This window comes from Pyxicephalus adspersus, chromosome 5 (assembly GCF_032062135.1).
Source record: "Pyxicephalus adspersus chromosome 5, UCB_Pads_2.0, whole genome shotgun sequence".
Taxonomy (NCBI): Eukaryota; Metazoa; Chordata; class Amphibia; order Anura; family Pyxicephalidae; genus Pyxicephalus; species Pyxicephalus adspersus.
Window position 1 is genome coordinate 38,412,108 of NC_092862.1, and position 25,895 is coordinate 38,438,002.

General features: G+C 36.0%; 1 protein-coding gene across 1 annotated transcript in view; it reads left to right on the forward strand.

The window, feature by feature from the left end:
* The first annotated feature begins 227 nt into the window (after nt 1-227).
* OPRK1 (opioid receptor kappa 1) overlaps nt 228-25,895 on the forward strand; it is a 35,566-nt gene continuing 9,898 nt past the window's right edge. Inside the window, exons 1-2 of the mRNA XM_072411208.1 lie at nt 228-464; nt 16,826-17,145. Coding sequence (XP_072267309.1) covers nt 16,847-17,145 — 299 coding nt within the window. The 5' untranslated portion in view covers nt 228-464; nt 16,826-16,846. The remainder of the gene's footprint in view (nt 465-16,825; nt 17,146-25,895) is intronic.

Genomic DNA, 25,895 nt, shown 5'->3' on the forward strand with positions numbered 1-25,895 from the left:
GTGTTATAGCATCTCATGCATCCAGGATTCAGAGGCTGAGCTAGACCAGAGTGCTGCTTAATGCAGGGACCTGGAAAAAAAGGAGAGAGGGAGAGAGAGAGAGAGAGAGAGAGAGAGAGAGAGAGAGAGAGAGAGAGAGAGCAAGCGGAGGGGAGGGGCTACAAGCGGAGAAAAGAAATGTTACCATGAGGTTAGCAAAGGGAAAAAGAATAGTGAGAAGCTTGGAGTGGGAGAAAGAGATAGAAGGAGAATAGGAAAGTAACATATTTAAAAAAGTCTTCATTTCACATACAATAATACATGTAAAATGGGAGCAACCAGGATCCATAAAAGAAAGTGACATACAGCTGTCAGTGTGGAATTCAACTGAATACAAATCTCTGTACAAGGGGCAAGAAGAGAATTGGTGAGCAGGAGATCTAAGACATTGTCCGGCTACACTTCATTCCAGGTGTCTATAGCAGGTAACTATCCCTTTATTAATTCTCTACCTAATCCACAATGCATGTGCAACATATGATAAGATTTAAACTGAGGATTTAATATTGAAGAAAGGGTTGTGGAGAGATATCTGAGCCAGTATTCCTTACAGAATAAGCCTATAATGTTGAAAATTATATAGAATAAGTGGTAGGCTTTTTTTAATTTTGTAAATTATGTTTCTGAAATCAAGAAATGTGTGTAATGATTATTTGATGTATTTTTCTGTTGATGTTTACTTTGAAGTTTCATTGAAATAACTTTTTATTATGGAAATATGTACATATATCTCACATTATTTGTATAGGAAAAGGTTTTATATATCAGTATATGGGTTAATTATTCACCTATCCCAACTATGTTTCTGTGTTTATACAACTGTGAGTGGTTTCTTCTAGTTGTGTGGATTTTTTTTTATTAAATCATAAAGAAAATTAGTTATCAGTTGTTTTATCACATAATCTGCCTGTTCAAATAAAAAAAGAAATACTGTTTACAAAAGGGGATCAATGTATTTACATTGTTTAATATCCAAGGTATGTAATACAAATGTTCCATATGCTTAAGGGACATGATGTGCATGAAATTTGTGCATGGTGTAGACTTGTACAGCTGAAGGCAATCACAACACTTGTTGTCACATAATATTGACCCTTTCCTGGCTGAAGCAGAGGGTGCTGGCTGCTGCTCAGAGTGAAGTGCTTGATCTCCATGTCAAAGGCACTTGTAACCTCTTGTGTTATTTGGAACAGAACTGCTTGCTAACCATGGTGATGGTAATCAGCATCAATTAGGCACACATTTACATGACACTGTGTGCTCTTTTTCATGACAGGTTCTTAGTTTCCATAGGTACTAGCCTATTTAGTAAGCACTGATCATACTAAATGTGCTTATGGCTATCTGTTTATTCAATCTATCATAGTTTTACATTACATATTAAACTGTGTTTCTTTCCCAAACCCAGATGTTAATCCTGAGTGTTGTTTTATGCAGATTTAGGGAACTGCAATGATTATGTATCCCATTCATCACACATTGACCACACCATGACTGCATTCACTTTATTCCAATACCATCAGAATAATTCTAACTACGTCCTTATACTGAGTACATTAAAATAGGGTTACCAGAACACTGGGAGGAAAATATTATGAAAAAGGCTGACTTTTTAAGACTGTATGAATGTGTACAGAACATGTGGTTCTTGTTGGAGAAAGAAACATGCTTTTCAGATAGAATAAACATTTAAGTTAAACTGCATCAAATAAAGGAGCACGTACCAAAAAACCCCAGTGCTTACTAGCAGGCTACTATTGTTTTATAGCAAAAATGCACTTCATATAGGATATACTGATAATGATAACATTTGTCAATTAGATTCATTATACAATTTGTAATGTGTTTGATGTTTGCTATTAGATGTGTAATTAATGTATATTTATTTGTCCATGTTGGAAATGGCACTGTATATTTGCTTCCTTCAGGTCACATGGAAGAAGTGTATAGATATGAATGTACACATACAGAGAGGGTGGGGCTACATTTTAAAGTTTGGTTATTGGAAATAAAATGTATATATATCCTTTATATTATCTTTTCAAAATAATAAATTATATAATTCAGAGGCTGGGTAAAAAGATGAAACACATTCTAATTGTTAAATAATACATACTTTCTAGAGGTGTATATATCCACTCAAAAAGAGTGACAACTGAAGAAGGGACTAAAAAAGAACATTTCCTTTAAATTGGGGGATGTTAAAAGGTATGTTCATCTAGCTATGATAAAGTGCAACTCTTGCAGATATTTACTACCCATCATAGTGATCATAGTGCTCCTCCAGATAAAATGTCTTAATTTTTTTAACTCTCGGCTGAAACCTTGCTTGTTCATCCAGGATCAGCTACTTATTTGTGGACTAAAATCCTTTTCATGGATTATGCAATCATGTAAAGCCTGATACCTGTGCAGTAGTCTTTATGTTCTAGGCTGTGTGTACACCTCATTGATCAGCTCTCTCTGGCTGCCTTGTGTTAGTGACCTGTCACAAAGATAAAATGTTATAGTCAATGTGATCACTGGGGGAGCAGAGACTGAGGAAATGAGTCTGATGACATCATTCTTCCTGACTGCACCTCTCAGCCTAGACAAAGTTACTTGTCTGGAACTCAAGGACTGCCTTTAATGTTCAGTGTTTTCTTTATATCAATATATAACAAATATGGGATGTCAGGAACCACTTTCTTATAAGCAGAAATTATTATGATATTTAGAAGTAAAGTTAGGTGGATCATCACACATCACAGGACACAGTGTTTTTAAAGTCCTCTAGATTGTAAGCTCTTCTGGGCAGGGCCTCTCCTTATCCTTTGTCACTGTCTGTCATTTGCTACCCATATTTGATATACAGAACTGCGTAATATGTTGGCATTATATAAATACTGTTTATTATTATTATTATCATTATTATTAATAATAATAATTTATTGAGGGAAAAGCATAACTCAAAACAGCTTGACTTCCGCATGAGGTAACAAAAACAGCTTAATTCCAGTAACACAAAATGGCTAATGTCAGCGAAAGCCCCTGATAATCAGCAAATAAAGTCCTACTGCCCAAATATTTACACCAGGTTTGGACCTGGTACTCCCAGCAAGTGTTGCAGCTTGAAAATCTTTGTTCCAGACAGCATGGACTGCTCAGTCCTGCTCCCATCAGTTTTTCTCCTTACTCTCAGACTCGGATCCAGACCGCCCCACCTACTTCCTGACAGCCCCAGACATACCTATCGGGTCAGTCTGAAAGCCTGGGCCGTACTGCAGTGGGATAGGAGTAGATTCAAATCTTTCCCTCCTATCCAAGGATGGGGCCCTGTAATAACTTAATAAAAATGCCCACCACAGGTTGCCAAACCAAATTTTCACAGATTATTTTGCAGTACAAAACCTATTTACATATCTGCCATCTAGAATGCACCCCTGGCTTCCTGTACAATATATATGTAGCCCAAAGAGTCATTGCATATTGCTAAACCAAAGTGTTTTTTACTGAAATGGATCCATAAGCTTGTACATACATACAAATATTTAGGACATGTAAACCTGAGGAAGCCATAGATATTGAAAACTAGTGTATGTGTATATAATGCAGGATCATGGTCATCATGGAACAGGTCATATTTTGCCAAGATTTGGAGTACAGCAACTCAATAACAATGATATTTTATTAACAACTGAAATCAGCCTCATGGGATGTTGGCTTGTTTTGCCAGACTGGATCCTTATTTTTAGCTTGAGCTATTAAAGCCTGTAAACAACAAGGTTTTATTAAGCTGTGAACAAATAAGGAAAATTATGAAAAGGAGTAGAGAGCTCCACCCGCTGGTTAAGATGTTAATATATCATATTAAACTACAAATTAAATATACATTTTAAAATTTACCCTGGACCTTGATAAATGAATACAACAAACTAGTAAACAACTATTATACAATCTCTTTAAGAGCAACAAATAAAACCAGTTAGTAAAAGGCCACTGCAATCCAATATCATCTACTTTGTTTACCTTAAATGTTTACCTAATATCGATCGCTTAACAACATCATCATGGAACTTTGTTTGAAAACATTCCACACTGAACACAATTTTGAGGCACAAATGACATTCATTAGTAGGATAATTCTGTAAGTAAGCGCAGAGTTGAGATAATGTTCACAATGTCATAAAACATTTCTTAACCAATTTGACACTATTGTAGCCAATTTGATTGGAACATAGGCATTACTCCACTTTTCATGTTACCAATAAAAAACATTGCAATGCTTTATATTGGTTAAAGGCTTCATTTGTAAAACAATGGTATGGTCTTACTGTGCTTTACAAATATCTTTAAGGCTCTGCTGGGTTTAGAACCGTGGAGTGCTATTAAAATGCAGAATTTATTGTGGAGTATTACTGCAGTATAAAGCAGAGTGTGGATAGCAATATCTGCTCTCCATTATAAATTGACATCCTATCATGATTATCTTCACCCAGGCTGTAAAGGTAATAGGGAATGGAGTCAATCATGCATTCGTTTGTTACTGAATGGTTTGGCCTACTAAAGCTCACGTTATTAACATATGTGCATGTTTTGTTAAGTGAGGAAAAGAGGAGTGCCAGACAAAAAGGAAATTGGTTAAGAAGAATATTGTAGCCAATCACTCTAATGCATACCTGGGCTTGGGGTGTACATACAAACATGGGATTGAAACCCAGCCCATTAGTAGATAGCTAGGTCTGGTTATGGCTCTCCCATATCTGTAGCCACCACAAAGGGAAACTATAGGTAATTCAAACATATGGAAGAACATAGTTGACAACAGTTGAATTCAGAATATACATCATCTATTGATTCGGAAAGGGCAGTTTAGTCAGCTCCTTACCTAGACATATTACTACTTTGGTATTAGCAGAAGCAGAGACATGGCCCTTACATGGCCATGACTGGCTTGCTTACCAAATATCTGGGTAATTTTAACATCAGTGAAGAAGCAGAGGGGCTCCAGAAAGTAATGGACTGCACTGATGTTGCAGTAGAAGTTATCTAATAGTTATGCTGTCAGCTACCTGTAATCAGTACCTTGCATAGTATACACTCATTGAAGAAAAATGGTGCTAGACCATACCCAGACTCTTTAAGCAAGGTTCCATAATTCTGATGATTTAACACATAAAACTGACGTAGAATCAGAATCACAGGAGCATAAAGCAAATAAATTTAGTAGTATGCTTTTGAGGTTCCTGGGGTTGTCAGCAGCAAACCTGAAAGGACCGGAGTTCTCCAATACTGTGTTGGTCTTCAGAGGGCCAGTTTATTCATGTTGGAGTACTGAAAGGTTTGCTAAAGTTGTATTAGTAGTATTATTTGATATTCTATAAATTGAAAGTGATTTTATAGGTAATTACAGATGGTAAATAATGTACAGCTGTTTAGTGATGTTAGGAACCACACTAGAGACCCGCTACACCTAAAAAGTTAACCTACTGTGCTAGGTGACTACATTTCAGTATGACAGCCTGCTCTTGAGCCTTTAACTTTAAAAACATATCAACAATGACATTCCCCAAGTTTCTATTTACATGTTTCTTTTAACTTTATTATTGCCTTCTGTTCTTTATCTCCCTAACTGACCTAACCAGTGCTTACCTTAAAATTAACCAGAGTATTCTTTAATATTAAAAGGCTGATATGTGGGACCATAAAGATGCATTACACTCAGAGTAATTATGCATAATTAGTCTGGAACATTTGCACAGGCCTAAGAGAGTTCATTAACAGTCCATAACAACATTTAGCTTTTTGTGCACATTGTTCCAGACAGTGTGTTATTTCTCTGCATGAAAGTTGCTCTGTTAAAAGTATTTAGGCTATAATAATAATTTGATATTAATGTCTAACTTTTTTTCTTTTTTTGCATGCCTATCTTGTTCTGCCTCAGGACTCCATCACACGTGGATCAAATTTTATGACCATATATTCTAGTATTAATGTATCTATATTTACATTTTTTTCAGGAAAGCAATGTCCCCAAGACCTAAACTAAACAATAAATGATAATTTCTTACTGAGCCAAACCCATTAGGCTAAAAGATTACATTTCATATAAATATTTATCAGTTTCTAGGGAAAAAAATTTCCTCCCTAAGCAACTAGGGAATTGTTGTTCGATTTGCAAGTATGTTAAGTATACCTAGAAGTAATAGCAGGTACTGGGGGTTTCTCCTGGATTAATTCTCACCTGATTACATCAGGAGCGTCCCCGTATAGCCAACAGCCTCTGGTGCTAAAGCCTTCTATTAGAGACAGGTTAATTTGTCCAGCCATGGACTGGATAAACAAAGCCTGTAATTCTAAGGGAGCCAAAAAAATTCACTGGGGTTGTATGAATTTTACAGATTTTTTTTGGTATGGGTACAACATGCTTTTTCCTACCTCCTAGACTTGGCCTTTTGGATCAGACAGGAGGACTTTTTATACCGCACACTGTATAGGCACTTAACTCACTGAATTATACAATGTAGGTCATTGAGCCTGACATGAAAATCTGGAGGAGGTCCTTTGGCCTGGTTTTCTCCCACCCACATGGTCTTCCTTTGGGGTAGCAACCTTGCTTTGGCAGGTTCCCTCAGGAATAGGGTTTACCCAGGTTTCATTGCACTCTGATAGGTCCAGTGTTTGTTTCCCCTTTTCAGATTTTGGACCAATTAATACATTCTGTGCACTTTCTTGTGTGCATCACGTTTTTCTTTTTTGATTTCACTGTTTTTTAATTACAATGGGTGCTTGCATTTTGCCAGCACATCGCACTGTGGGCTTCAAAGAGAAGTCTAAATAAAAACTAAAACTCACTAAACTAAAGTTTCAATGTCAGAGTTTTTGACATTTATTAAAAACAATATAGGAACCCCCTAGATTTATGTTATGTCGAGTGCTTTTTCAATGTAAAATAAAAAATAGGAACATGGTATTGCATACAAATACTGTTGTCTATGGTGGAATTGACAATTTGTCATCTTCCATTTGATCTTTCAACAAATATCAAATGTATGAATATATAATATCTGAATAAAAATAAAATGTTTTTACATAACCTAATGAAGAAGCTGGTCCACAAATCTTAGTAAGCCCCCCCCCCCCCCCCCCAAGCCAGATTCTCACATTTTTGGCAGAATTTGGCAAACAAAGAAGTAAAACTACATTTGAAAGGCTTTAGATTGCTCACCACATCTGCCATAGGACATGTAAACCTGAGGAAGCCATTTGCCCACTGTGTACACTGACGAGCTACCCAACATTAGCTCCAACAGTGATATTATTCAGGTAGCTCAAACTAAAGCCCAAACCAAATGTTGGATGTTCTGGCCAAATGTAAGAATTGTAAGAATGTTTTGGCCTTGATAAGATGTTTACTTCATGGGACACCCTGTCACAATTGACCTGATTTATTAAAGCACTCCGAGACAGGAGAAGATAAAATTTCATGGGAGAACCTGGGTTTTTTTTTAGCAAACCTAAAATGGGTCTTTTAAAACTCATTTTCTAATAATTGGCATCCTTGACCAAATCCATTCCAGATTTGTTGGATCAACCTATATCTCCCATGATAGTCGATTCTCTCTACTTGTAGAACTTCAGATCCAATATGTACAATGACAAAGCACAATATTGCAGAGCTTGGCAAGTCTTATATTTGGTCACAGATGTGATTGTGAAGACATTATGAATATTTTAAATGAGTACTGGCAGTGCATGCACGGTTTAGCAAAATATTATTTGCTGTCTAGAAACATCTGTACACACTTTTGAAGATAAACAATAATTGCCTGAACAAATCTACCAAGCTGGATTGCTTGTGACATCTTATTAGAGTGGAGATGGTTATTTATATTTTCGATTTGTGTGTCATTGAGGTTATCCAGAATAACTCCATAGCTCCAATTGGGAACTACTACAAAAATAGTCTGAAACTAATCATCTCATTTTTGTCTAGGTATTTGGTTGCTCTTGGTTGATAATCTATTTACATTCTTTCTGTAGAAGTATATAAATAGATTGGTTTTCTTGAAATCTTTCAAGTACTATAAAAGTGAAAGCTTGACGCACTTGATTAAAATTATGATGGGTTGCAACATGTTTACTGACTTTTTCCATGTTTACTGACTTTTTCCACTGGTATTTTTCCATTCTTAATTAGGTATGTCTGTTCTTTATTTCTTTTTTGAACTCATGTTTGGTTTTACCTACATAAAAACAGTTGCAAATGCACTTGAATAAATTTATGATCCCCGTAGTGTTACATGTTTCATTATATGTTACTTTTCTTTTTATCATTTATCTAACCACTTTATATTTATCTGCCACAAAGTGCTCAATCTTTTAAATTTGGGTCTTCAGGACTGGAACCTATACATTGGGTTTTTAATAATCTGTCTTGTAATGCCACAATTTTGTAAACACAATTTCAGCATTTACTTAACCTCCTCCTTGCTGAAAGCGTTTACCCTGAACTAGGCTTGGGGTAGCTAAAAGTAGAATCAAGCATTGCTTACCTGGTGCCGCAGGCATCCTCCAGTGTGCTGTCATCGGATCCCGTCCTCCGGCAGAGTCCTCCAGCATCAATGCCCGTCTCCAGCATCAGATGCCCGTCTTCTCGGTTGGATCCCTCTCTTCTCCTTCCATCAGCGCTCGTGTATGCGTCCCTTGGGGATTCCTAATGACATCAGTGCGTGTGCCTGTCGACGTGGCGGGAAATTCAAATATTTTGTATTGGATTCAGTACAAATTACTGTAATCAATCCAATATAAAATAATACAAAATAAAGACAAAGTAACTGAAATTAATTTATTTTTATATTGTAGACCATTAATTTACGGAAATATGTCCAAACAAGGGTCTAGTACAGGGGTCAGCAACCTTTACTATCAAAAGAGCCATTTTGCCTCCTCTTCCACTAAAGAAAAATAGTCTGGAGCCGCAAAACATAACAGTTTATAAACTTTTAAAAGTTTTAATATTTTTTTAATTTTACCTGTTACAACAAGTGTGCATGTGTAGGCCTACTTTGAAATAAATTAAACACTGAACTATGCCCCCAGAAGCCTCCAGCTTCTAACGTATCATCCTGTTACATTAGAAGCTGAAGGCTTCTAACGTAACAGAGTAGATTTTTTTGATGGGCAGAGTTCTTTATGTTCTGACGATGCCTTAGCGATGAAATTTTAAGGGGTGTTAGCCACAGGTGTCCCTCATTTGCAGCTTTAATTTTGTTCACCTGTACCCCCCAATCTTGAGTAATTGGGGTTCAGGTGCTAGAAGCCTCCAGCAATGTGTAACAGGGTAGATTATTTTGATGGGCTGAGTTCTTTATTTTCTGACGATGCCTTAGCGATTCAATTGTAGGTGGTGTTAGCCATAAGTGTCCCCCACTTGCACCTCTATTTTGGTCACCTGTACCGCTTCCCCCCCGTTCCAGAGAAATTGGGTTGCTTCCAGCAATGTGTAACAGGGTAGATTTTTTTGATAGGCAGAGTTTTTATGAATTTTTAGGAGGTGTTAGCCACAGGTGTCCCGTACTTGCACCTCAAATTTTTTTCACCTGTACCCCCGTTTCCAGATAAATTGGGGTTTAGGTGCTAGAAGCCTCCAACAATGTGTACCAGGGTAGGGGTTTTTTGATGGGTGGAGTTTTTAGGAGGTGTTAGCCACAGGTGTCCCCCACTTGCACCTCTAATTTTGTTCACCTGTATCCCCTTCCTGTTCCAGAGAAATTGGGGTTCAGGTGCCTCCAGCAATGTGTAACGGTAGATTTTTTTGATGGGCAGAGTTCTTTATGTTCTGATGATAGCCTAACAATTACATTTTAGGGGGTGTTAGTCACAGGTGTCCCCCACTTGCACCTACATTTTTGGTTTTGTACATCTCCCCATTCCAGAGGAATTGGGGTTCAAAGGAGGGGGATGTCATTGTACACACCCATTTGTACACGCCCCGTGGTAGATTTATTTCACTGGTAGATTTTTTTCATTAGAACACTGGATAGGGAATCCCCCTCCTCCGCAGTGTCTTGGGAGGAAGGGGATCCCCCATCAGAGATCTCCCCGCGGCAGCCGAAGGGAGCCACAACAAGGAGGCTGAAGAGCCGCATGCGGCTCCGGAGCCGCAGGTTGCAGACCCCTGGTCTAGTAGATATCCTGAATATAACAACGTTTGAAATAATTACATTTAATAATAAAATTAAATGAAAAAACACAAAAATCATCTTAAACATAAATGCATAAATAAATCAAAAATACTGAAACGCCCAGGAGGTTAAAATGTGTTTTGTGGTGATTGAATCTTTAGACAATAAGTACCGGTATTTGTGCCAATGTTGTAAATACCTTGATGGTTTCTTTGATGGCATAATGATTTCTGTGGTTTCACATGGTTTTCTAATATTTGTGGGAAAATAGCAATTTATGGTGTGTATTTAATTTGACCTCATTATTAGAATCTTTTTAAAACTGTATTGCTGTGTACCATTGCTTTGGTTTTAAAATCTGCTTTTGGGGACCTGGATGTGCTACTTTTACATGCAAAATTATGTATCATGCTTTAGGTTTTTTAAATAAAAGATGATGCAACTGTACCATCCTTTTTTTTCTACATCCAAAAATAAATCAATTTACTATATCAATACATATAATTGTGAATTTTTGGCTGTATGCATTATCTTGGAGTAACTACAAAAAATCCTCAAATTTTCCTTTCATATTTTCAAATGAAGAAAGCATTATCAATATAATGTTTCTATAAGAGAATAATATTTAAACATATGGTACAGTTTTGAACTGCAAAAACACCCTTTTCTCATCACTTCAGGCATAGGTTGGCATATGTGAGGGTACAATATCTCCCTATTGCCACTCCCTGTACCTGGAGGAAATTGGTGTCTCTGACATTAAACAGGTTCCATATAAGTAGGTACTTTACCTTTATAATTTATTTGTGTAGTATTGTGAATTTAGAATTTTCTGTCTTTCTCAAAAATTTGCTATGGGGGATGTGGATGTACAGCACTTTGTCATGAATTGCCTTCACGGGATTAAACAGTATCATTTAAAAAGGAAGCCAAACCTAACACATGTGCTTGTTTAAAACGCATCCACTAAGTTGTTTACATTGGCTGACAAACACTTCATCCTATTATTCCAGTCATACATGGCTTTAGAGTGTATTGTAAATGGCCATAAGTGTATTTTGATATCTTTTGTATGTTATGATTAACTTACTTCACTGTTCCTCCTCATTGGCAATTAGTGTAGTAAATAAACTCAGTGGCATAGATGCAGGTGCAATGTTTGTACTAGGTCTTCTGTTGCTAAGCCCTAGTCATAGTAGCCTAATACCCTCCTTTGGTTTACAGTATCACCATGCTGATGACACTCTAATCTATCTGCCCACCTCTGACTTGTCTCCTTCATTCCTGGATAAGGTTTCATACTGTCTGTCAGTCATCTGATCATGGATGGATGGGAGGTTTCTGAAACTCAACCTGTATAAAACAGAATTTATTATCTCTCCCCTCACATTCCAAATCTCCCCCTAACATTTTGCTAATATTCTGGTAATAACACTTCTACATCACACTTGGCCTAACCTTCAATTGTGCTCTCTCCTTCACCTCCTACATTTAAAACATTTACAGGTTCTTTCACCTGCACAACATCTCAAAAATCTGCAACTACCTGTCCGCAGCGACTACCAAACTCCTTGTACATGTTCTTATCATCTCTCATCTGGACTACTGTAACATCTTCCTCTCTGGTATTCCACTAACCCTGCCCTATACAAGGGACTCTCCCCTATACAATCTATTATGAATGCTGCAGTCAGACTTATCTATCTTTCTCTCCGCTCTTCTTCTGCTGCCTCTCTTCGTAGTTCTCTTCATTGGCTTCCATTTCACCTTACATTTAAATGCAAACTCCTGTGCCTTCAAATCCCTCCACAGTTCTTGTCCCACTTGTCTTTCTAACCTGATAGAAAAATACCCCCTTAATTGCTCTCTTCATTCCTCCAATGACCTACTAATAACTTATAACTTGAATGGTCTTCCTCATCCTATTCGGCTTGCTCCTACTTTCCGCATATTTAAAAGAGCACTTAAAACCCATCTTTTTAAACTTGCCTACCTGTCTTCTTCTGCCCCTAAAACTCTCACTACTCATTTACTATCCCAAAACCCCCTCCTTTTGTGTGGTACTTTCCCCACCTCTTAGATTGTAAGCTCTTCTGGGCAGGATCATCTCCTCCACCTGTGTCACTTTGTCAATTTTCCATTTTTTACATTAGTATTTCAGTTATCCTTCAGCCTGTTTCAGCTGACTTTCTATCTATTTTCACATATTCTATTGTCAGCAGCACATCACTGCACGGGGTAGGCTTCCTTATGCTGCTAATAGTGGATAATGCCTGTTTATTTATGTCAGCACAGCAACTTGTATTCTCCATCAGGGTAACAAGAGCCTTAATTACAGGATCACCGGTAGTCTTTTATTAAAACCTGCATAATTATAGGGATTGAAGATAACTTTTCCAACTACATGAATGTGCAAGAACTGGTATGAAATTGTAATGGCTGAATTAAATAAAGTATGGAACATACATGATATGGTTCAAAATATTTTTATTAAGATATTTTTACATATCATGAATACAGTAAAAACATATGATTTTTTTCAGCAAAGGTATATATATGGTATTTCAATAAAATAAAAGTCACAAATTAAACAAAGTGAAAATATTAACGATTACCATATGTTACAGGGCATTATACCAAAAAGGAGGGGGGGGGTGTGTGAACACAAGAAACAAAGTATGTCCCAGAAACATGTCAAGAAGCATTAGCCTGCAGAGAATGAGTACCAATCCTAATTTCAAGTTTGGACGAGGTGCTGTACTGTTCCCAACAGGACCAGTGGGAGAAACATTTGTCCATACAATCATTATACTATGCCCTTGATTCCTCCATCCTCATCATTTCATTCACCCTTGTGACCCAGAGTGAAAATGTTGGAATTGTGTTGGAAGTGATCAGGAAGGATGTTTCCAGAAAGGTGGGATAAATTGGCGAGCTTCAGCTAAGAGGTGTCCCCATAGGCTTCTCTTAATAGTGAGCTCTGGATCGGGGAGATGGAGAGCAACCCATGCACCGGGGAGGGGGAAACATTAGTGCAATACATGTCTGAACAAATTTCAAAAACTCCTCGCCAATAAGGCTGTAGTATTGGACAATCCCACCATATGTGTAGATAAGTACTGACTCCCTCTCCACATCGCCAGCCAATGTTTGAGACAGAAGGAAACACAGTGCAGGAAAGCTGGGTCTCTGTACCATTGTGACAGAATTTTATAGTTTTTCTCCTGAGTTTAGCCACAAACAAATCAAATTCAGAAATCCAGTCAGACTCCACTATTTCCTGACCCAGCTCTCTATGCCAGTCTGCCAGAAACCTGGGCAAATTTGTATCCTAACAACCTATGAGCATCTTGTAGATTTGGTGCCGAGGTCAATACGCAAACAATCAGGAACAAGAGAATCAAACAACAGGGACCTGGAAGCAGAGCCAAAGGTACTCCTTGTCCAGGCAACTTCTTGTTGCCATTTACTTTCTTTTAAGGGATGATCATGTGATGGATGGAAGCCATTTGACATGCTCCATCCTATCCTACCACCAGAGAGGGTCTGGAAACAAGAGGTTGGTGGGGTTCACAGACTGAAATGAAAACAAATGGATCCACCAATGGACAAGGACTGGTGGGCTATTCTTTATTAACTATTTTTGATTTCCCCAGTAAGAATGCTAATATTAATTCTTTGACAATAGGGACCTGGTTGGGAAGATGTGATTTTAAAACATCTGTTCAATGTAGGTACATGATAAATAAAAGCATCCAAAGATGGCCTTTGCCTCACATCTTTAGAAGGATAGTGGTATTTCATGCATCATGCTTTCAAAGTATATTATCAAATACAAAACATAATTATGCGTACTGCTAGCAATTGTGCTTACAACAAAGAAGTTCCACTAGTACATTAATTAAGCTGGTGTGATGGTAACATTTGACCATACACTTCTGCAAGCCATTCCGTTACTGCTCATACCTTTGTAAGACTAGAAATAATGTTGGTGTGGATACAGAAATAGGGCAGAAATTCCTGGAACTCCTAAGATCATAACACTTTTCAGAGCAGAGACACAAAAGGAATAAAAAAATAGTGAGAAGCTTTTAGAGACAAAGTGGTTTATACCATGCAGACGACCTGACAAATAATTACTGAACTACGTTACTGAACAGAAAATGGAAAAGGATACCATATTGACAACAGGTATGTTGTTACAGCATAAAGGCCTGCCTACTAAGAAAAAAAAATCCCAATTTATAGTCATTTTAGCTGCTTTGTCATTTACATTAATTTGCCTATTTGTGAAAGGAAGTGGAACATTTACAGATCTGATATACTTAATAATGAATAAGAATGAGTGGTAAGTTTTTTGCAAAACTATAGATAGCTTTATTTCAGAAGATACAATCTCTTTTTAAAGATAATTATATTCCAAACATCCAAAAGTCCCTAAACATCCAGATAAAACATCTCAAGCTATCATTTTTAGGATATAGAATGTGTAAAGGTGTTTTTGAATCCAATAATGGTCCAGTTCTCATACTCATAACCATAAAGGTTCAGCATATCCACCTTACACATATGCTTTTCCAAAACACATTCTCTGAACCGCAGCCCTATAGAACATAAACTGGAATCTGGAAATAAACCCATGGATGGCACTGGAAAAGCTGTTCAAATATTTGTCACCACCTAAGCTCACACCAATAGGACAAACTCTTTAAGCTCTGGGGCAGCTGGTTGAAGCCGTAAAAACTTAGTTTGGAAACATTTAGAAAGTGAATGAATATTTAGACTAAGTCCGCCTTAGTCCTTCTACAAATCACAAATCTATAACACTCAGAAATCATAAAATTTCACCTGGATTTGTAAGTGCGGATTTGTAGATCTTTATTATCCACTTCTCTGTCTATGCAATAAACCTTTTAAAAGCTCCGATATTACAATATCTTAGCAACTGATGGTTGGAATGTTGAGTACTTCTGAATTAATACAGGTTTTAGCAGATAAAATGTTTCTTAAAGTTTATACAAAATATTTTTCAATCTTCAGCAATAGCAAAGACAATAATACTACTGAAGTTGCGGTACTAAAGATCTGTTGATTTTTCCATCAAAACACAGCTGGAATGCAAAGAATATCATTCATTGTCAGTCATTGTCACCGGTTCAATGGCCAATCAAGCTTACATCAGCATACCTGCACGTTTGTGGAACATCTTGTCAAATTTTAGAGTTGCATTTTGTTTTTTGGAGGATTAGTAATGATTTATTATTGAAATGGTATAGCACTGTATAGTAATCATATTTCTATTTCTGAGAATGGATCTGTTACTGTATTGCATAACTGTGTTTTTAGACATCATAGTGAAAACTTTAAGGTAACAAAGCCTACTAGCCCCTCACTGTACTTTAATCCTTCCTGGCCCATTTACCTTGAATTCCATGTACATAATGTTTCAGCAGAGCTTGTAGTAAAGTGCTACAAAAAACTTCAGAAAACAGCAGTGTAGTTAAAAAAAAAAAAAAATATTGCGATCAGACCGTTAGGTTATTTTATTCCAGATGGGACATCACCTGTCCATAGTGTAGTTAAAAAAAAAAAAAAATATATATATATATATATATATATATATATATATACTAAATGGGCATGATTTATTAAAGCTCTTCAAGGCTGGAGAGGATACACTTTCATCAGTGAACTTGGTGATCCAGCAAACCTGGAATGGACTTCCTAAAAGTCATGTTGTTTTTTTAGCAAATGATTTCAATCCTGGACCAGATCCATTCCAGGTTTGCTGGATCACCCAGCTTTACCGATGAAAGTGTATCCTCTCCAGCCTTGGAGAGCTTTAATAAATCAAGCCCACTATATCTAACTGTTATACCCTAGGCAACAAGTTATTGCAAAGTATTTCCAAACTAAGTAAAAAAAGAATTACTACTATTTTTATACTGACATAACCTAACTGGTTATATTTGTTCATAGTACTAGCTATTACTATTTTTACTACTCATATTTATATGGCGCCAAAAAACTCTCTGAATCCATACACACACTTTTCTGAAATTCTTGCAACTCTTGCTCTTGCAACTTTCCATCAATGGTCTGTGTAACACTTGAGGTTAAAACACAAGCATAATATGCTACATTGAGGTTTTCAGTAGTGTTTTTCTTAAGAAATTCTGTAAGACATCTGCAAAGATTGCTGCTGTACCTGTAAATTCATACCTGTTTAAATGTCTTTCTTTAAGTTTTAGGGTTGATTATAATATATTGATAGTGCATATTTTTTAAGCATGTACAGAAAGCTGTAGGTAAAGCTCTCCGCCAAAGTTTACAGTTTATATTTCTGACATATAACTTTTTTTTTTTACAAAAATGTAGGTTTTGGCTCCAAAAAATGTGTACTTGCTAACATTACTATTACTATTGTTTATTGTATTTCATATTTTACAATGCTATCTGTGTGAGACCAGACTTGTAAAATCGTTACTGTAATGTCTTTCTTTTGTTTCCTTGCATTTGCTATTCTATATTGCGTTCAGCCTTTCAATGATGTTACCCATGACAAAAATTTAGGTTTACAGCTGGTACTTGCTTTTAATTACCTCTGCTCTGTTTTCTAGATCTTGAATTGTTCAGTGCTCATGGAATCACCAGTGCAAATTTTTCGAGAGGATGAAATAGACCCTAAGAGACATCCAATGGGTTCAACGTGCTCTCCCAATTGTATGCCAATGTGCATTTCAAGCTGTTTTGCCAATTCCAGCTTACTGCATGGCTGGGCTGACTATGAAAATGTCAGTGACTATCCAGTATCACCTACACAGGAGGGCAATCACACCACCATTTCTCCAACAATCTCTGTCATCATAACAGCAGTTTACTCCATGGTTTTTGTTGTTGGCTTGGTGGGCAATGCACTGGTGATGTTTGTAATTATACGGTAAGTTTAATTTTGCACAAGTTAAGCATATTGTTGTAGAAATATGTCACTAGTGTGTTCTATAATTTTTTTTATCTTTTACATTGCTATTGTTTTAAATAAATACCTGCCAAACAGACAAATATGGAGCACATATGAGTGATTTGTATTTACAATTTGATCCACCAGTTTTTAATCCGTTTCTTTTTTAAACTGTATTTTATTTTCTTGATATAGAATTTAAAAAGGGCATGAGATTGACTTTAAATAAAAAGCAAATAAAAACAGCATTGCACACCAGGCAAATGGGATGATATTCTCATGGTCAAAAGACTTTAGGCGAGACATCCTTTTATCAAGCAGATACCATTCCGTATGCCTTTAAGCATCTGGCAGGTACTTTAAAAAGGGAGTGTAAAATAAAGGGGCACTTTTTTCCCACATGTGCTGATGCGGTGGTAAGGTCTTGGGGAAAGTATATACAACTTAACAACTTGCTAGGGAATTTTCTATTCTTGCATTATGTAAATTGGTAAGGGTAACGAAAATCAAGGAAAATCACAGGCTAAAACCAAAATGAACTCACCACCTAAAAATGACAAAAGAAAAATCCAGAAGGGTCTTCACATGCCTTTTGTGCCTCATGTTGAGTTCCCTCTTCTATAAGGACTATGTTACACTAATGTGGAACACATGTTTAGTGTTTGTATGTGATGTGTCATTTTTTAACCTCCCTAGCGGTAACCGCGAGTGTGACTCGGGGTAGAAAAAAGTTGCTAAAAGCGGTAACCCCAAGACACACTCGGGGTTGGAACACCTATGGAAGGTTAGTAAATGAAGCACTTACCTGATCTGCCAGGGTCCCGCGCCGTCCAGCACCGCAATCTCCGTCTTCTTTCTTCTGCCTGCTTCTGCATCCGATGAGTCACCGGGGGAGATCCCGGTGACGTTGGTGCGTGTGTACGTCCCGGCTGGGCGGGGTGGCAGATTCAAAATCTATTTGTATTGCATTCAATACAAAATAACTGTATTAAATGCAATAGATTGGATTTTTATGTGTAAAACGGGTACATTGTTTTCAAGAACATTTATTTTACAGTATATATAATAGTATGAGTATAATGTGTATATTTTTTTTTTTAAATATATAGATTTTTTAATTTATTCAATTTATTGTTTTTAATTGTTTATTTTTTTTATTGTTTATGATTTTGTGTTTCAAACTTTATTATACTCATACTATTATATTTTACTGTAAAATAAATTTTCACGAAAAACAATGTACCGCTTTTAGACATATAAAACCGGAAAGAAATTAACCGCTAGGGAGGTTAAAATAAAATACACAGATTTTTTTATATTGTTTTGTTCAGTATTGTTGTGCTGGCAGATAATATTGATTATTGAACCATGGCAATAAGCAAATGCAGAACCTGAGACTTTAATTGATGATGGTTATGACTGTGGCACACAGTGAGAAAAACCTCTAAGCACTAGGACCATGTGATTAATGATGGGACTGAGCAGAAAAAGATGACTAGCATTCAGGGTTAGGCTGAGACAGAAGATGCTTCCACTTTGAGCATGATGCTCGGGGATATTGCAACTAGGATATGAACCTCTCCTGTCGTTCATAATCCAGCTGTCTCCAGTTAAAATGACAGCTCAGTCCTGCAGATTACATTGGGATATCCTCCTGTGTAATAAGTGGCTCTTTGCTCAGCTGTTAGTGTGACAGCCCTTGCTATGTATCTGGAGCTGTGTGTGTCACTGGTACACAGCTCTCCGAGAGTTCTGATGATTGCACAGGAAGAGCTACCTTTTCCCTGTGTAATGCAAGGGACTGAGCTGTCAGTTTGACAGCGCATGTCCTGCCTTGCAATGCCTTATGAATAAAACCTGTTGTTGTACCTTTTATTCATAAACTACTATGTAAAAATATTATACTACTAATATTATGCCAAACAAAACCATATATTATAAAAGCCATCTATTAGCTCTTAACAGGTCCTACTTGTTTTTTTCTCATATTTAAATGTGCATTTGTTCCTGCTTTAGCTTCAAATTACAAAATGCTTTTAATCAAAAACACAGCTCAAGTGCTTCCATTAAAAAAGTTCTTTTTGGTATGAACTACTAACATGTAATAAGGTGAATTAACACAACCACCATTAACTAGGTAACACAAATGGGTTTGAATCTTTTGTTAACATCTTTTTAAAAACATAGAAAATCTACATGTCGGATGCCTGCAATCGTCTTCATGTAGTACATATAATTGCACTCCCGGAAAATCAATCTTGGTTTATTCAGATCTATTTAATTACGATCTTATCTCACACATGCTCTCGGAACTCCTCCGAGACTACTCAATGAATGTTTCATGGCTAAGCAAAATAATCACTTCTGTAGTTCTAATCAATCTTTAGTATCCATTCTGTTCTTGGTCTGAATAAATTATGATGCACTATAAATAATGGCATATTATTGACTTAATGCAATTGTGAAGTATCTAAAGGGTTCTCAGGGAAGCATCTAATATGAATGCATTGGGACAAATAAATGCTGATAACTGTCTGCACATCAATTTGGTAAATTAAAATGTTCTGTCCTGTGTGATATATAATGTAAAATAAAAAAATGAACATAAGCTTGATATATTTTTGAAATAATTGTCCCACTGTATTTCTGTGTAGAAATTGCAGTATCTTCCAATCTTACAGATGTAAGCATTTAAAACCAAATTCACAGAACTTGATATGCAGTGTGATATTGTGTATATGCAGTGTAGATTTTATACAAACAACATTCATTCTATAGTTTTACTTCCACTTCCCTGTTACACCAGTTGTACAATGTATCTTAAGATAACCCAGTGGTCTCAGTAATCAACACTCAATATAAGAATTGGTCTGAAACACTCACCCCCTACTTTACATTGACACATGGCTGTGGTTGCTACCCAGCATAGAGCACTGAAATATAAATGTAGGAAGCAACATTTTACTGTGGAAAATAATTATTTGAAAGTGCAAAAATCCATAAAAAATCATCATGTAGGGTACAAGGCTAGGGTGCAAGAAAAGGGTGTGAGACATCATCTTAAATAGAACCAGATAAAAACACTTATTCCCAGCAGTCTAACCTCATGGTGTACTTTAATTATGCAACACTGTTAAAAAGAACCACTAGTACTATTTGGTAACATTCAGCTGGACTTGTTCTTGCGTTGTTAAAGACGTTTTATAGCTCTCCAAGCTGCTTGATGAGTTCTTCATCAGTTGAATGGATGAAGCCACTTGAAGAGCTGTGAAATGTCAAGAAAAGAACATGACTACTAGATAAAAAACAACCTGGATAATTAAGACCTTTCACAGGAATATTGTTAAAAAATGCATACGTAGATCTGCCCAGCATCATCAAACCTTATCAATCAATCAATCAATCAATCAATCCTTAAGGAAATGTGCTGAAAGCAGGGGGTGGCACAAAGACTGTAACAACACTTAGCACATGAAGCATCAATATTATTCTAACATGGCAAAGTATTCTCTGTTGAAAGTTATGACATGATGGAGCCATAGTAATGCCTTTTTAAATTTTGCTTTTGTTGGGTAGTACACATTGTGCTTTTCTTCTTATTATAGTGTATTTATGAATAATTGACACAGGGTACAAATATGCTCAATAATTTAGAATGCCAGTTAGTTTTAATAGATAAATTACACTGATTTGATGTTGGAATTTTAAAAGCTTGTACACATTATGAAAATGTAATTTTGTGAAAAAATCAAGGACAAGTAAATAAACTTGAAAATAGTTTTCTGCTTATTCAACAGCTAATAAGGAATTTATTCTACAAGGCCAAAGTGCAGCAACCCATAGCAAACCATCAGATCTCAATTTACTATAATTAATTGTTGACTGGCTAATTTATCAAAATACAAAATTAGAGTGCTCCTACTGAAACATCTCTGAAATAATAATGATGATCTGGAGGAGGAAAGTAAAAACTCTGCAGTTACTAACAGGTGAACTAGGAGGCTATTATTAGCTTTCCCATAATGGAACACACTGTACACACTAATATTATAGACAGGGTAACTAGGATTTGTATAAAAGCTCACGTATACTAGATGTAGAGGTATTGCCATACCAACAAAGCTATTATCTCATTATAAATAATTCGAAATGCTTCCAGCTTTGCTTTTTGTTCCCTAAATTACAAACATGGATATTAGTAAATTATAAACAACATATATCAATAACAACATTAAATAACGTCTCTTTTCCAGAAGCCCAGTTCCTACAATACATTAATAGAAAAGAAGATTGAAAAGATTTGATAAACAAGAGGGCATTAACTACATGCAAGATGACTTTTATACAGTTCAAAAAAAGTTTAGTTTTAATTTTTCTTTCTGCAATGTCTGCTGTATTTAATGCTTCTAGATTTATGTCTAGTATTTGGGATCAATAGGGGGAGTTTTCTGAGTCTACAATTACAGCCGGTTTGCAGTCTAGTATAGCCATAGAGCCCGAACTGAATAGTCCTGAACTCAAATAATAAAAGTTTTCTAATTTGTTAGGTGATCATGTTGGATTTTGCAATTGTTTACTTCAATGATATCAACATTTGTAAAGCTGCATTCAAGGCAAGTAGCCAAATGCACAATTGGAATAGTGAATGAGAACTGTTCACTTTCCAAACCTTTGATCATGTCCAGCCTGTCTCATTTTGGGAGGAACCCAGAATTCCTAATGGAAAGCCACACAAAAACACAGAGAACGTACACATTTCATGCAGATAGCGTCTCTGCTGAGTTTTTCAATTGCGATCCTAGTGTTACGTGGCTGTGTTTAGCCACTGAGCCACCAATGTCTAACATTACTGTCTTTGTTTACTTTCAACTTCGCTTGCTAAAACTTTTTAAACATGTCTCTAGCTCTGATTGGGAGCTGCAGCTCCCAACCTAAACCTTTATCATAAATACAGTCAAAATTCAAATAACATAATGTTACATAAATGGAATATATGTGAAAACAAGCTTATCCGCAGAAAACCTATGCAAAAATAAAACAAAAAAAAAAAAACAAAACAAAACATATATACTATATAAATATGTTATCATACATTAAAAAAAAACAAGGATACTAATCTTTAAAGTCACTAGGCTAATTAACAATAATCAATTACATTTGTTATAAGGTAACAGCTGTAGTATATGCCATCTAACTTTAATAAAAGCTTAGATTATTCTTGGTGTTGCAAGGAAACTAATATAATATAATTTGATTGCTAGGATTTGAGATCATATGGATTATACAATAAAAAGACGGACATAAAGCAGAATGTACTGCCAATTACCTCAATTAATTAATTGTGTTAATGGTAAATGCAGTTTTCCTTATTAAGTATTGATTTTTGTCATTTAGGTAGTGGGGGTGCCTGTTAGGTGAAATTACATTATGGATCTTCCTGGCTAAAACTCAAATTTGTAAATTATTGTTTTTCTAATAACTATAGCCACAATAAATTAACTTGCCAAATGAGCTTTAACCTGATCTATTCTGTACTTGTGTAGATAAGTAGGAGTGTTCAAAAACACTAAACATTATTCTTCAACAGCTATTTGGAAGCCTCCAAGACACCCCAGTGATGCAATGCTTGTAGTGTCAGTTTCCGGACTTTTATTTGAAAGTCTTCCCTATTCCTACAACTTTGACCCTTTTTGTCACAATTACTCTTCACCATATGATTTTTGTCCTACATATTGGACCTGATTTAAAAAAGCTCTCCAAGACTGGGGAAGATAGACTATCATGTGCAAATCTGGGTGATCCAGCAACCCTGAAATGGAATTGGTCAGGGATTAAAAATGTTTAATAATAGGAAATAATTTTTAAAAATCCATTCCAGGTTTTCCCGATCACCCAGATTCCGCCATGGCAGTCTATCTTTTCCAGTCTTGTTGAACTTAATAATAAATAAATAAAACTTAATAAATCCAACCCACTGCCATACTGCAACATTATTCGTTTTTTAGGGTGCTAATAAAAATTCTTATAAAAAAAAAAAAACATAATTGCAGGCTACCTTTAAATGTTCATGTGAATAATATGTAGCCTTTTATCTATGCTTTATTAAATATTAAAAAAGTATATCAATGCTTTTTGCAAAACAAAGACAAATATTATATATATATATATATATATATATATATATATATATATATATATAAGCAGATAATAAAAAAATGTATTGTTGTGCACACCAACCAAAAATTAAGTGATATGGAAGAATAGGGAAACATAGATGTATAAAAAGTGCCCTGTGCTGGTTTTAAAATCCTGAGCTACAGTAAATATAGACTACAGAAAACAGGCAAAGCAATTAGAGCGTAACTGAAATACCTCTTTTTACTCAGACATATCACTTCTGAAGAGGTTATATTTCAGTTCAATTCAACAGTATTCAGGAACATTTTGTAGTCACAAGTGAAATGGTTTTAAGCTTACACCCGACTTGTGGGACCTGGGCCAAAATTTCAAGCAGACAAAAGGCTTTAGATACAATTAGGTCCATAAATATTTGGACAGAGACAACTCTTTTCTAGTTTTGGTTCTGCACATTACCACAATTCATTTTAAATGAAACAACTCAGATGCAGTTCAGCTGCAGACTTTCATATTTAATTCAGTGAGTTGAACAAAAGGATTGCATAAAAAATTGGGGAACTAAAGCCTTTTTTTACACAATCACTTCATTTCAGGGGCTCAAAAGTAATTGGACTATTGACTCAAAGGCTATTTTATGGGCTGGTGTGGGCGATTTCTTCGTTATTATCAGTTAAGCAGATAAAAGGCCTGGAGTTGATTTGAGGGGAAGGGTGGGGGTGCTTGTGTGTGGAAGATTTTGCTGTGAACAGACAACATGCGGTCAAAGGAGCTCTCCATGCAGGTGAAACAAGCCATCCTTAAGCTGCAAAAACAGAAAAAACTCATCCGAGAAAATGCTACAATATTAGGAGTGGGAAAATCTACAGTTTGGTACATCATGAGAAAGAAACAAAGCACTGGTGAACTCAGCAACGCCAAAAGACCTGGACGTCCAGGGAAGACAACAGTGCTGTCTGCTCAAATCCAGCTAAATGCAGTCACATTGATTGGGAGGCGTTTCATAATACAGATGGAAAATGACCCAAAAAATACAGCCAAAGCAACCCAGGAGTTTATTAAAGCAAAAAAGTGGAATATTCTTGAATGGCCAAGTCAGTCACCTGATTTGTTCCCAAGTGAGCATGCATTTCACTTGTTGAAGACTAAACTTCTGACAGAAAGGCCCACAAACAAACAGCAACTGAAAGCCACTCCAGTAAAGGCCTGGCAGAGCATTAAAAAGGAGGAAACCCAGCATCTGGTGATGTCCATGAGTTCAAGACTACAGGCTGTCATTGCCAGCAAAGGGTTTTCAACCAAGTATTAGAAATGAACATTTTATTTTTAGCTTTTTTAATTTGTCCAATTACTTTTGAGCCCCTGAAATGAAGTGATTGTGTAAATAAAAAGGCTTTAGTTCCTCACATTTATATGCAATCTTTTTGTTCAACCAACTGAATTAAAGCTGAAAGTCTGCAGTTCCACTGCATCTGAGTTGTTTCATTTAAATTAAATGTGGTAATATACAGAACCAAAATAAGAAAAAAGTTGCACCTGTCCAAATATTTATGGATCTAACTGTATATATTAAAGAGCAGGTATATGTAGAATTTAAAATGTCAGTGTTAAAAATAAGAAGAAACAGCTCATAGAAATAAACGGGTCAAATTGCTATGATTTGAAATTAGCTAGAAATACAAATACAGTATTTTAATTAAAGGGTGACAAGAAACAACAGCAGCCAGGAAGGTAAAGAACAGAAGAGGTAATAGCTATGTAAATTTAACCACAAATTTTTTCGAAGCTAGATAAAGATCATTATGAAAAAGTTTAAGCACTGTTTCTACTGAGTGTTTTACCCATTTTATAAATAATCTTTTATATTATGACTCCATAAGGCAATGAAATCAGAGCTTAAACAAAGTCACCAGCTGGTAAGCCTGCTGCTTCCAGCAAAAATGTAAACAGCGGACAATTTCCTAAAGTGCTGACAGATCTGTCGGACAGATACCATAAAGTATACATAAAAATAAGCAGTCTTTAAATTAGTTTTGCCATATTATATACATAGGGTATTAGCTGTCTTCTCCAGTTTTCTTGGAAACAATGTATATAATCTACTCCAAATATTTCTCAAAGTGACAAAATGCACTAATACATTGATTAAATAAATGGTAGAGGTTCAACACTGCGCATTTAAAAAAGGAGGCAGACTCAATAAGAGGATTTAATACAGATTCAAAAGTTTAAAAAAATATTATTCCAGAGGAAGGATAAAGACCACACCAGTTACACAGCATACTTTCAGTTTTAAAATACTGTGCTGCATCAAAAAAATTTTTTTTAACGCCATCTTTTGCATATTTGCACATTGTACATCTAGCATGATGTACATCCCTGTCAGCCTCTGACTCTTCTGCTGCTTCTTTAGGACCACAGTGTCAATGGAGGAATCATGCCATTCTAAAAAATGAAAATTAGTATATTTGTGACCCTCTCCTATATAGCTGTTATGGACAACATCACAAAACACTTACAAAAAATACAATTATACAATACCATATATGTCACATAACAACAATGCCATCAGTTTGTCACATAAAGCAGGCAAC